The 14,156-nt window shown below is 35.5% G+C and overlaps 1 protein-coding gene across 1 annotated transcript in view; it reads right to left on the bottom strand.

The window, feature by feature from the left end:
• MALRD1 (MAM and LDL receptor class A domain containing 1) overlaps nucleotides 1-14,156 on the bottom strand; it is a 628,554-nt gene that overhangs the window by 402,809 nt on the left and 211,589 nt on the right. Inside the window, exon 19 of the mRNA XM_059059255.2 lies at nucleotides 12,516-12,603. Within this exon, the coding sequence (XP_058915238.1) occupies nucleotides 12,516-12,603 (88 nt within the window). The remainder of the gene's footprint in view (nucleotides 1-12,515; nucleotides 12,604-14,156) is intronic.

Raw genomic sequence — 14,156 nt, 5'->3', positions numbered from 1 at the left:
CATTCTTGCTTTTCCAGTTTACATAAGCGTTCACTGTTGGTGTTTTACATTCTGTGGGTTTTAATAAATGTATAATGACAGGCTTCCACCATTAGTGTGTCATACAGAATAGTTTCACTACACTAAAAAACCTCTATGCTCTGCTTATCTGTCCGTCCCTGCCCCCAATCCCTGGCAAATATTGATCCTTTTACTGTCCCCATAGTGTTTTCCAGAATGTTATATAATTAGAATCATACAGTATGTAGGCTTTTCATGTTGGTTTCTTCCACTTATTAATATGCATTTAAGTTTACTCCAAGTCTTTTCATGGCTTAATAGTACGTTTCTTTCCAGCACTGAGTAGTATTTATTGTCTGGATATTAATCCAGCACTGAATAGTATATCCATTGTCTGGATATACCACAGTTTATTAATCTCCTACTGAAGGACATCTTGGTTGACTGGGCATCTTTTCATATACTCATTTGACATCTATATATCTTGCTGTGGTGAGATGTCTGCTCAGATCTTTTGCCTGTTTTTTAATCTGTTGATTTTTTTCACTGTTGAGCTTACAGTGTTCCTTGTATATGTTGGATAACTCCTTCATCAGATAGGTCCTCTCCCAGTCTTTGAACCGTCTTCTCCATCCCTTAAAAATGTCGTTCACAGAGAAGTTTTCAATTTTAATCGAGTATAATTTATCAATTATTTCTTTAAATGATTGTCTTTGATGTAGTATCTAAAAAGTCATCACTATAACCAAAGTCATCTAGATTTTCTCCTATGTTACCTTAGGAATTTTATAGTTTTGTATTTTAGATTTAGGTCTACAATCTACTCTGAGTTCACGTTTGTGAAGGGTATAAAGTCTGTGTCTAGATTTTTTTTTTTTTCACACAGATGTCTAGTTCCAGCACCATTTTTGGAAAAGACCGTCTTTTTCCCATTGAATTGCCTTTACTCCTTTGTCAAAGGTTAGTTGACTATATTTACATGGGTAGATTTTTGCTCTCTATGCTCTTCCAATGATATATTTCTCTGTTTTTTCACCAATACCACACTGTCTTGATTACTGTAGCTTTATAATAAGTCTTGAAGTTGGATAGTGTCAGTCCTCCAACTTTGTTCTCCTTCAATATTGTGTTGGATATTCTGGGTCTTTTGCCTCTCAATAAACACTTCAGAATTAGCTTTTCTATATTCACAAAATAATTTGCTGGGATTTTGATTGAGATTGCATTAACTCTGTAGATCAAGTTAGGAAGAATTAACATCCTGAATATAGTGAGTCTTCATGCATGTTTTGTATCCTTATCTCAAACATACATGTTCCATTTAAAATATACACTATTTTGTGTCTTAGAAAATTTTACATAAATAATCTTCATATTTCTTTTGAATCTGCAACCTTGACTCAAAACATATTTTTCAGATTTATCTCTATTGTTACATACAGAATCAATTCATTCATTTAACTGGTTAGGATATTCAATTAGATGAATACCTGGAGTCAAATAGTTATTGTACGAATTGTCTGCAGCTGGTATATCTCTTCTCAAGCAGGACAGTAACAATATCTATAAAGTGTGCTACAATGGATGTCTTTGTACATTTATCTTTGCAAACATATGCCAGAGTATTTCCAAGGCAAGGTACCTTGAAATGAAATTTCAAAGTTATAGGGTATGTAATCAGTCAACTTAAGGAGTTGTTTTCAAAGGTGGTTTACCCATTTCCACCCAGAAATGTGTGCATTTCTCATATTCCAGCCAACACTTGGCATTATCAGATTTTTTTTAATGTTTGCCAGGGTAACAGGTCTGAAATAATAATTCCTTGATATTCTAACTTGTATTTCCCTAATTATTGAGACTTTTTTTAGGGGCCACACAAGTATCTTACTCTCGCTTTTGACTAACTATTCACATACCCTGCTCTTTTTCTCTACTGAATCCACTGTCTTTTTCTTATTAATTTGCAGGTTTAAAATAATCCCATATTCTCCATACTAATCCTCAATCATTTGTCTAAGTGACAAATATGCTCTCCTAATCTAGTCTTTCCATTTTCTATGGTGTCTTTCAGAATTAAAAAAAACTCTAATTTTAATATATCAATCATTTCCTTTATGGTTTGTGCTTTAAAATTTCACTAAAAGTAATCTTCCTTATTCTAATATCATAAATATGTTTTCTATAATTTCCATAAAATTTTGATAGTTTTATTTGTCATATTTAGATCTTTCCTCTATCTGGGCTCTACTGTTACCTATTATCTGTGATGAGAACCTAAATACAATTTTTTTTCACATGAATGGCCACTTTTTGATCTATTAATCTATTGATGCAACTCAAACTTCTCTCACTTATCATTTTACATTTTATTATGAAATATATTATACATATATAAGAATGAACATAAAATATATGCCTGGTTTAAAGAAGAAGAATAGCCATATATTTACCTTCCAGTTTATGGAAATGAAATTCACAAACAATTTTGAACCCTCCAATGTTTCCCTGCTGACTCCATCCCCCCATTGGCATCTCTCCTGGTTCACAGTACACTGAAATTTGTGTTTTTTATTTCTTTGTTTTCATTTGTGTTTACATTTTCTTCATTTGCATATATACCAAATAACGTCTTACAGTGCTTACTTATTAGCTTATGTGACTAAATAACTTATTGTGGAATTCTTAGAATAGTGACCAGATACATGGAGCACCATGTAGGTCATTTTTAAATAAAAATGTTGTTTAGATTCAAACTTTAAATGAATGGACTCCATTCTCTATACAATCTGCAACTTGATTTTTTTCTGAACACTGTACATTCATCCATCCAAAGTAATGTGTGTTCTTGCAGTTTAGCTGTGTTGACTGCTGTATAATGTTTCACTATATGAATATGTAACATATGTTATATAGTCATTCCACCACCAGTGGTTTTTGAGATGACTCTGAGGTTTTGTTTCTTTGTACATTTCTCCTGAGGTACCTACGTGTGGAATCGTTGGGTCACAGAAGATGCACATCTAACTTTACTAGACAATGCCAAACTGCTTTCAAAAGTAATTGTATCAAGTTGTATACTTCTCAGTAGTGTATAAACCTTCTGGTCATACCACATGCTCATCAGCCACTGGTATATCTAGAATTACCTGCACACTTGCCATTTTCTTTGCTGTCTCTTCCCTTTTGCATCTCAGCCCTTGTTGAGCTCATTCTGTCTCCTTTAAATGTTCACATTTACATAGTTCATTTCATAGGAGTCTGGTGCAGTGAAATCATTTTTTGTTTGTTTTTGGTTGTCATGCTCTGAGTGCCTATTTTCACCCTCATTCCTGAAAGAAGTTTGCTTTGCTCTAGACTGTTATTTTTTCTCAGAACTTTGAAAATAATTTCAACTGTCTTCCTACTTCCATTCTTGCTATTGTGAAGTCATCTATTAATCTGACTGCAGTTTTTTTGTAACTGTATTTCAATCTCTGTCTATTTTTACCATAATCTTCCCTTTCATTTATTTTTTTCTAATTCATTTCCATAAGCCTAGACCTGGATTTATTCTAATATTTTGCATGAGGTTGAATAGGTTTCTTAAATCTTATGTTAATTCTTAGCCATTATATCTTTGAAAATTGCTTCTCCTCCATTTTCTTTATTCTCTCTCTGGAACTCCATTAGCTTTTATGATCTATCCTTCAAGTAAATCTATCCCTTCCATTTTCCTTTTCTATCTCTCTCTCTGCTGCTCCCTGAAATTTCCTCACAGTTATTCTCCAGAAGACTAACCACAGCATTGATTCAGCTATTTAATTCATCCTCTGGGATTTTTATTTCATTGATTTTATTTCTCACTTCACGATGACCAATTTGATACTTCTTTCAAAATTTTCTGGGTTTTTTTTTTTTTTTTGGACAACATCATGCTATTTCTTATGGCTTAGAGTCCTTTAATATTTTAAATTATTTATTAGTTTTCTATATTTTGCATAACAAATTTCTACAAACCTTAGAATTTTAAACTAATAAACACTTATTATCTCACACAACTTATGTTAAGTCTGAAACACAGAAGAGGCTTAGCTTGGTGGGTTCTAATTCAGGGTCTCATAAGATTACTGTCAAGATGTCAGCCAAGGCTGCAGTCATCTGAAGGCTTGACTGGGGATGGAAGACCTGCTTTCCAAGGGAGCTCATGCCTGGGAAATTAGGCTACTGTTGGCAGGAGGTCTCAGTTCCTGGGCTTTCTCCATAGGGCTGCTCAGACATGGTGTCTGACTTCCCCCAGAGTGAGAGATTCAAAGGAAGACTGCAGAAGCCTAGCTTTGAAAATCACACCCGGTCATTGCCACATGGGTCATTAGTTACACAGGCCAGTCCTACTCAATATGGGAGGGGCCTGATCCACAGATCATGAATACCAAGAGGTGGGGATTATTGGGGGCTATTTTGGAAGTTGGCAACCATAATTTCTTGTGCTTGATTTTTATGTGAGAATCCTTTATCATCTAGTTTGTAGAAGAGTCCTTCTAGATTAATTTTGAGTTGTTCCTTTTGGAACCCCACTGTAACCTCCACCAAGGGATGATATACCCCTTTTGGCCCTCCTCTCCCCTTTTCCTGCCTCTCATCCATCCTATATTCTCTTTACTCCCTAACTCTGGCAATCACATTATGCTTTCTGTTCTATTTTTCCATTTTCTATTTCTCTCATGTGGGCATTTCTCTTTTTTAACCTCAGCTTAACATTTTAAAAAATGCATGTTATATTTGACATTTCTAGGTATATGTAGTGTTACAGTTTTCAGACCATCTGGTCTGCCACATTATTAAAATCAGTAGTCTTAACTGCATCTTTAGGCCTGGTTTCAATTTATACTAGGAAACAGTCCTTGCTTAAGAAGAAATCATAGACATGCAGGGCTATCTTAGAAAATGGAGGTAGATGAGTCCATACTCAGGAAAAATAGAGACAACTCATTTTCTATCTCAGAAATGATCCAGGTAAAATGACCTGGATCCCAGGTAGGTAAAAATATCACTACTCTAAAAAAGAAATAGGAAAATCTTAAAATTCTTTGTCCTTCCCTCATTGCTCTTTTTCATTCTATCAGAATTAGTGAATCTTAAAAGATAAGTATAATATGTTTGTATTTGAGAGCACCAAAAGAATTATTTGAAGAAAGTGTTTCTTACTCCAAGGTCCAATTTTGGAAATGGTGGTATAAGTGGAAAGATGGAGTTGCCACTGATTCCTTGGGATCTGCCATGTAGAAGTAAAACAGAGCCCAGACACATGGTTAGACCAAGACATCATTTGGAGCCTGAGGCATGGCAAGGACTGCAAGCCTCCTCATACATCTCTGACCCTCACAGATGGTTTATACTTTCATGTAAGGAACACAAAGTCAGTTTGTTTTACTTTGCTATGACTCAGAGCAGTATTTCTTATTAAAGAATCATGCTCTTAACTCAGGTGATACAAGAAATGACTTCATACAGTATATGGATAGACTACACATTTTAAAAATATATAAACTGTGAACAACCTTAATAGTAAAACATACCTAGAACAATAAGCCCATGTTAGTCAGTCTGGGCTGCTATAATAGAATCCCACAGACTGAGGGGCTTAGACAACAATTTATTTCTCACAGTTCTAGAGGCTGAAAGTCCAACATCAGGGTACCAACATGGCTGGGTTCTGAGGGCTCTCTTCCAGGTTATGTCCTTACATGGCCTTCCTTGGTACATGCACGCAGAGAGAGAGAGAGATCTCACATCTTTTCCTCTTCTTATAAAAGCACTAATCCCATCATGAGGGCATCAACTTCATCAACCCAAATTACCTTCCAAAGGCCCCACCTCCAAATACCATCACATTGGGGGTTAAGGTTTCAACATATGAATATTGGAACATTCACTCCATAGCAAAACTCGTGATTTTTTTTTAAACCTATGATTGTTTATAAATGCTGAAGTTGGTAGCAATGGTGGAGTTAATACTCTTAAAATAAAAAACACTAAAAGCTTTGCAGATGAGACAAAATTGAAAGGTGAAATGCAAATAACTGAACACCAAGAAGCAGAGATTAGTCTGGTTTAATCTGATTTTCTTCCACATCCCTAAGCCAAAGGGAAACCAACTCACCTGCACAGCTGTCAACCTAGATGACTCTGGCTCCAGATGGACTCAATGTTCTAACTCCTTGCTCTATGAGTTCCTTGTAACAAATATGATTTACTTCATGCTACCCTAATATAATCTTTCTGGTAAAAATAGATTTTCCAACTTGTTTTATACTAGCCTTCCCTCCCTACAGCTATTCCCACACTGGTAATTAAACAAGTAAAACTGATATTTTAATATCCTGAGCCCTTGATAAATTATTGCCAGCTTTAGACATATCACAACTGTGTGAATTACTTGACTGATATGCATGGTTGTTCTTTATCTCCAAGTAACAATGCATATGTTTTTCTTGTGACTTCTGATGTTAAGAAATACATTAATTTCAAAATCTAAAAGTCTACCTGAGGTTTAAACATAATCAATCTTCAGAAAAATAAAAAATTTGAAATATCTACAGCATCGGGAGCAAAGCGTTTCCTATTTTTCCTATTGCACTTAACATAATAACCTGGAGTTATAACCACAAGCTGAAACGACTATATTTAGCACAATCGTACTAAAGTGTCTGTGCTAGGTCTACTTCCTAGGATAGTAGGTTTTACTGAAACATAGCTACTCTTTGGATATGATTTATTAACAGTTGTGACACAGCTCTTTGCCTCATATTATGCATTGTCTCTTTTATTTTCTTTCTCCAGTAGCAAATCAGCTCTTTTTTGAAATATTTTTGCTCTACCACATGGATTCAATAAAATTTTCCAGGTAACACAAGATATTTTCCATATTTAAAGACATTCTACTATCTTTGGAAGTGACTAAAAATAGACTTAACTAGCAGTTGGACAATTTTCAAGCTAAAATTTAAGTATTTCAACAGTCTTCACCATTTTTGGTATTTAGCATTTCCTTCAATTAAAAGATGACAAAATTTTAAAGTTTTAAATTTAAAATAGGTTAAATCAGTTATTTGTCGAATTTTATTTTCCAGAAACTTATTGGGTTGGCCAAAAAGTTCATTTGCATTTTTCATAAGATCTTATAAATAAAATACTAAGTTGCATGGACCATAGGCTTTGGGCAAAGTATTTCCCTAGGTATATGTTAATCACTTTACGACACTACACCAAAGACACTAAAACCAGAATACTTCAGATTACAATCACTGAGTCTCAAATTTCTTCATTTTTGCCTTGAAGTCTTTTACTGAACTGCAAATATTTCCAACATTTCTAAAATTTTCTTCAGAGTCTGTATCTCCTTTTGAAAAATATGGATAAAAGAGGACCTCTAAGCAAAATGCTTTCATTTAATTTACTATCCTGAGAAAAATGTAATGGATACACCAAACAGCTTAGTATTAGAAGGTAAAAAGCTGCAGATGGTATCTGAAAAATGAACACAAAAGACCTCACACATTTTGCCACTGAAACAAACATTACTCTTTGCAGAAGGAAGGGAGACTTGATCAAGCACAAATAAAGCTGGTGAGATATTGAGGTGAAGGAGGAGGGATGTCAAAAATTCAATCAACTCTGCCAGTTTAGCAATAATAACAACAAAAACCATTCGGTGGGTAGGTGAAGAACATCATAAAAATTGTTAAGCATTCTCTAAAGAGTTACCATATTTCTCAATTTTAAGGTATCATCAGTTGCAAGATATGCCACTGACTTAGTAACAATTTTCCTGGGAAAAGCAAAACACTAATACCTTGGATAGTGATACTCATTCTAATAATTAGTAGTAACTAATAATAATAATTCTAGTAACTAATAAATCTAATATGTATGCTGAATTCTGAAATTTTAACTTTGATGAAGAGTGCGTAGGTATTTTTTTTTCAGTTTCCTAACAGTGTGTTGTGATGCTATGTCATCACAGATTTATTTTTCCAAATAACCCAGCTATCTCACCAATAATCTTGGACACAAGAAAGAAAACTCCTGTTGCACGTGTTCTGCTAAAAGAAACATACTCCTTGCTTTTCTGATGGAAGATGGAAGGAATAATGCAAAACAGATACTTCCTTTGGGATAATATTTTAAAATCTGTATGTCTGGCAACAATTCTTCCTAAATCTACTCTGAAGGTCTAATTCAAGGTGAAGGGAAAGTTATTTAACTTTGCCATTATTCTGCATCATTATCTACTCTGGGAACAGACAACATCATCACACGGTGATGCAAAGAAACATAGGGTTCTATTGCATGGTTAAGATTGTCTACTTTCCCTAGAAATGTAATTAATCTTGCATAAACAGCTATTTCTCTATTTTCCTCCTGAATTAGATTTAAAATGATAATCTATATCATCAAAGTATTGAAACAAAGGAGATATGATCCATAATTGAGAATGGATTTGAAAATTGTTATAAACAACTAGAAGTTAGAATATGAGAGACACTTGACCTAGAGGAGCAAGTAATGATGGTCTAGGACAAAGTGAAAAGAAACTAAGTTTATGGCATAAAAACTATTGAGGAAAATTAATAAAAGTTTGCATTTAAGAAGCTCAGTCATTCGAGTCAACAGTGTTTTGAACCAAGGTCATGGCAGAGGTAATGGAAAAAGTAGAACAGATGTGAGAAATATTTTGGAGGTTAAGGGGAAACTTAAAAGTTTAAGGGGAAAGCCAAAGACGACTATGGTATTTCAACCCTAGGTTGCTCGAGGATACTGAGGTCATCAAAAGGAACAAGGGAGACGTAGGGGAAAGACAAGTTGATTTTGAGGAAATAGGTAAAAATGAAATAATCTACTCCTTTTTAGTCACTTTTAGTATAAAATAAAATTACAGGTTACAAACCTGCTCTTTGGACATGAGGTCAATAGTTTGTGTTTTTTTAGTTTTTTATTTGTTCTGTTTTGTTAATCAAGGAGGAAACATGCTGTAGATAATGTTCATATTGAAAGCAAATCAATGTCTGTGAGTGAACCTACTCGGACTGATCCAATCTCAGCTAACATGATGTCATGACAAAACACTGACTGATAATCAAGAGCAATATTTCTATTAAAAATCTAATTTTTATTTTCGTTTTCATCTTATGGTAAGATCACATCAGCTTCCTTTATGAAACCTATGGCTTCAGCAGGCTTTGTGGTTTCTGCCCAGAGTTTCTTTTGCTATGAAGCCAACATGAAAACCACGCAGTTCAGTCTTTAATATTCCATATTTTTCTTCTAAAACTTAAAGCAGAAACTTGGGACTAACGGTGTGTAACTGATATTTCACATCTCTGCCCTTGTTTCTGGCAGCTCTTCTCCCTCTCCCTTGGAAACATCAGCCACAGAATGCATGTGGTAGGATAATTAAAGCAGCAACAGTAGCAATGATGACTTGTGTTTCCCTTCTGTATTCTTTTTCGTTCCCCTCTGCCACTGGGGTCACAGCCATTCTCCCTGAGCAAAGAGTGGGAGGGGATTTGGCCCTGAAATCAGACCTCTTAGGTGAAAAATCTCATTCCTACCCTCCACTGTGCATTCTTACCCAGGTCACTGATGCTCTGTAAGTTTAGTTTTTCACACCCATAAAATGGAAATTGCTTTCTCTTCCTTGGGTGGTTAATGTATTTGATGAACAATATAATAATAGTGATAAACATTATGATCCAAAGAAGCAGACATTGTACTCTGCCACTTTATAGCTAGATAGCCTTGGGCTGGTTATCTCCTTCTCAGTTTGTTCCATAAAGTTGGGATAACAAAGGCATCCATCCTATTCAACATTCAAGATCTCTTCACCTGTGATGGACCAGGCACTATTTTATACTCTTAAAAGAAAATAGGATTATATGAGATGATACACAGAGTGATCGATGGTATTAATGTAACCATTTATCAGCTCCCTCCCTTGTAAGGACTTTCTGTATTCTCTGCCCCTGCCAAGCTCCCTGTGTGTGGCAAATATTTCCCTGCGCCATTGTTGGGCTTGATCACTTGACTTGCTCTGACCAATGGAAGTGAATACACATGATGCCCTAATAAAAGCTTTAAGTATGCTTTCTTTTTCCAACCCTCTGACTTAAAAACAGAATGTGTCAGACAGGGACTTGGTCCTTCAGCCTGCGTCGCATATAGACAGGACCCACAGAACACAGAGATACATAGATTGGAACTACATAGAATTATACAGAGCTATGAACAAGAATTACATGTGCTTACTGTTATTATTCTACACCAAACTACACACTTAAGAGTAAGAAATAAATGCTTGTGGTTGTAAGCCACTGAGATTTGGCTGTCAACAGAAGCTGACATATAACATAGTGTCTTACATATAGAAGTAATTAACATTTTAACAATAATAATAAACTAAAATATATAAACACTTTAAAAGATATAAACATCTCTCCACCTACCCACCCACCTATTCAATAGATGTTTATTGAGCATTACTATGTGTCAGATACTGTTTATGCTACTGAAGGTATGGCAGTGATCAGATAAAATCCCTGCTCTCATGTCACTAACATTATTATGGTAGAAATAAAATTTGACTATACTGGGATACGTGTTGTGGAGAAAACACAGGGGAAGGAGACAGAAAATGTCAGGTAAGGAGATAAGAAGAGATGTGTGTGTGTGTGTGTGTGTGTGTGTGTGTGTGTGTGTGTGTGTGAGAGAGAGAGAGAGAGACAGAGACAGAGACAGAGACAGAGAGAGAGACAGAGAGAGACAGAGAGACAGACACAGATTGAGAGAAGGTTTCGCTAGAGAAAATTTCCAGGAGAGATCAGAAAGAAGTAAGGGGTCGAAGGGGATATCTGGGGGAAGTACATTCCAGGAAGACAGAATAGCAGGTATAAAAGCCCTGAGGCATAAATGGGTTGGAGTGCTCAAGGACCAGCCAAGAGGTCTTGTAGTTGACAGACATCAATTAGAGACACATTGGTAGAAGGTAAAGTCAGAGCCGTATGAGACGGCCGGTCATTTATTCCTTGGAAGTTATTGGAAGAAGTTTGGCTTTTGTTCTGAATGAGACATGATGTCATAGGAAGACTCATGATAGGGTAACATGAGCTTATGTCAGTTTGAAAAGGATCATTCTGGCTGCTGTTTTGAGAAGAGATTATGTGATTCAAGGGTAGGAGCAGATAGATCATTTACAAAGCAACCACAATAATCTGTACAGAGACGACAGTGGCTTGGACCAAGGGGAGAGTATCGAGAGCAACGAGGAGCAGTAGACTCTGGATATATGTGAAGGTCGTGGCTGATCAGACTTGTTGATGAAGAAGAAGCAACTGGAGATAAACTATCATTTACTGAGACAGGGAGGCGTGCAAGAATGGTCGGATTGAGAGAGTAATGGGTCATCAAGAATTTACTTTTAGACACTGAGGGATAAAGGTAAACTTGTTGAATTCTGATTTCCTTCTGCTGGCTTTCCAGAGAGGGGTTTGGCTTTCTGCAGAGTTTCATAGAAACCACTGCACAGAGAATGGTAATTAATCCTGCCAGAATGATGAGGTGGAGGTGACATTAGCTACAGCAGAAAGAACTGGAATCCAGCCCTCTGATTATGTCTGGGGAGAGGCTGGTACTCCTCTGACCAATAATGCTACACTGTGATGGACCAGGGCTGCAGGTTAAGTTTTCAGCACATGAAAGTGCTCTCCACATGGATTATTGTGGTTGATTTTTAAATTATCCAGCCTCTGATCACTCTAGGAAGGAGACTGTGCTTTCCCTTGTCATGCAATTAAAGAGTCTACAACCTCAGGCCCAGGAGTGTGAATATCAGCCCTTTTAGATCACTATGCACTGCCTAGAATGAGTTTCCCCTGGGGTGTGTTTGTTTTAGGTTATTTTCCCTAGTTATCTTTGAGATGCCTAGTACATCTAAGTTTGGATGTTGAGTAGGTGGTTAGTATCTAAGTCAGGAGCTCAGGGGAAAGGTTGAGGATGGAGATATAAATCTGGAAGATACGTATTAGATTTTTAATGGAAAGAAGTCTATAACTTGGAAAGGAAATGGCTGACAACAATCCTCAGGAATATTTAAAGTGCAGCCCGAGAGTAAAACAACACTGAAGGTACCTGAGAGGTTATTAAAGTCTCCAAAACAATGTGATTATAAGGCAACCAATTTCGTTCTTATAATCCCCCAAATATGATGGAACTACAGTTTAACTTCAGACACAAGTTCCTAATACTTTGCATATGATAAGACACAAACACAACTGATTCAAACCTCTTTACTATGTTTGCAAAGATTTTAGACTAATTACTACAAAAGATTCACAACCTTTTCCAGGGTTAATATATTAGTAGAATAGAGTAGAACTGAGAGTATTTTTGAATATTTCTGGAAATGAAATATTCATTTCCTTGGCAGTTTTTTCAAGTAAACAGGTTTGAAAAAACTCATATACTAAAATATCCTTCCTTACCAGGGTAGAGGGTGCAGTCCATAAATGACAAATCATCAATTGCAATGTCTCCAGTGAAGCCATCTCCCACTGAAGCTTCCACTGAAATCTAAGAATATAAGAAATTTGTTAATATTGCGAAGGAAATTAATTTCTGGAAACTCATGGTTGAAAGGGGATTCAGAATCTACCTAAAGAAAACTCTCTTCTGAACCATTAAACACATACTTTGCAAAAGTCTCCATAAGTAGGTATCTTGTCTCTACCTGAATACTTCCAGTAATAGGAAGCTCCACACCTTACTGGGCCCATTAAATCCATGAAGCCCATTCTGTTCCTGGTGAGTATTGATTTTTTTGAAATTTCAGTATATCAGATTGATATCTACTTCCTTTTAACTTTCAACCATTAATTCTAGACTGGTCCTGCTTTCTTCTGAGCCTTTAAGTATCTGAAGGCAAGTTACTGAACCTTTTCCCACCGCTGCCCCAGTAGTTCAGCTGTTTCCAAGGTTAAACCTCTTCATCCTTCAAGAAACCAAATTTGTTGCCAGAGGTACTCTCTAAAATGCACATTTTGAAGAGCTTTAAAATTTTTCTCCCATCGACCTTATTCTGTAACATTTTATGGAACTGGCTAATCGTTATTAGATCTTCAGAACCTCATTAATCACAGTGAACTCAGATGACATCGGTGCTGTTACAGAAGCTGCAGTTCCACTGAAACTCCAGTAAAATGTGAAATACTGACAAACCACTATAGTATATGGCAGATTGTGATTAGGGCTGAGATTTACTATAATAGAATTAATCATGATGAATTATTTTAATACTCATGCAAATATGTTGCATACTTACTAGGAATCCTGCTATAATTTAATAATGAAGAACTTTAAGCAAACTCAAACTTAAAAAACACAATCCTTTTTTCCACTATTATAGGAATATATGTTTCTGTTTCATTTTTCCTCACAAATGCTATATGTGGAAGTTGACATTTTATTTCATTTTCAAATTCTATCCTCCATTAAAAGTTGTTTCATACATTATTTATTCCTAATTAAAGAAGATAATTAAAAGGTCAAATTACTGACCTTAAGCCTCTTTACATCTTCCACCAACTTTCTAGGTTTTCTTGAGAATTACTAGAATTTCCTCCTTTATTTGTCACTGAGGAAATGACTCAATTTGGAAAAGGTTTATTCATTTAATTAATGGGCAAATATAGTTCACCTAATAATGCCTAGGGAAAAAGCAGTCTCCTACTGCTTTAAAATGGGTCACTGCAAATATAAAATGCACCCTATTTTTCACCACCAGCATGATTAAAAGAAATATTATAAGCAGAGAAAACAAAAACACAAAAAGAATACTCAGTACAAAATCATGCAAATATTCTAATGAACAAAAATCCAGCAGTCAGCATTTGACAGAACATACTGTAATAAAATATCTTCTGTTTTATAGGAATAAAAAAGACTGCAGTTGGGTGAATAGGGAAAAGGTGTAAGCAAGGACTGATTAATAACTAACACACTAATTAATTACAAATATATTCTTTGGATCAATATTTGTCTATCCCAATACAAGACAGAACGTGGTAATAAAAAGCTCAGAAGATGCAAGAAAAAGGAAAAATTAGGATAAATAAAAATAAACACTA

Source organism: Kogia breviceps, chromosome 3, assembly GCF_026419965.1.
Source record: "Kogia breviceps isolate mKogBre1 chromosome 3, mKogBre1 haplotype 1, whole genome shotgun sequence".
Classification (NCBI taxonomy): domain Eukaryota; kingdom Metazoa; phylum Chordata; class Mammalia; order Artiodactyla; family Physeteridae; genus Kogia; species Kogia breviceps.
The sequence above is the reverse complement of the archived record's forward strand: the minus strand, read 5'-3'. Positions and strand labels throughout refer to the sequence as shown.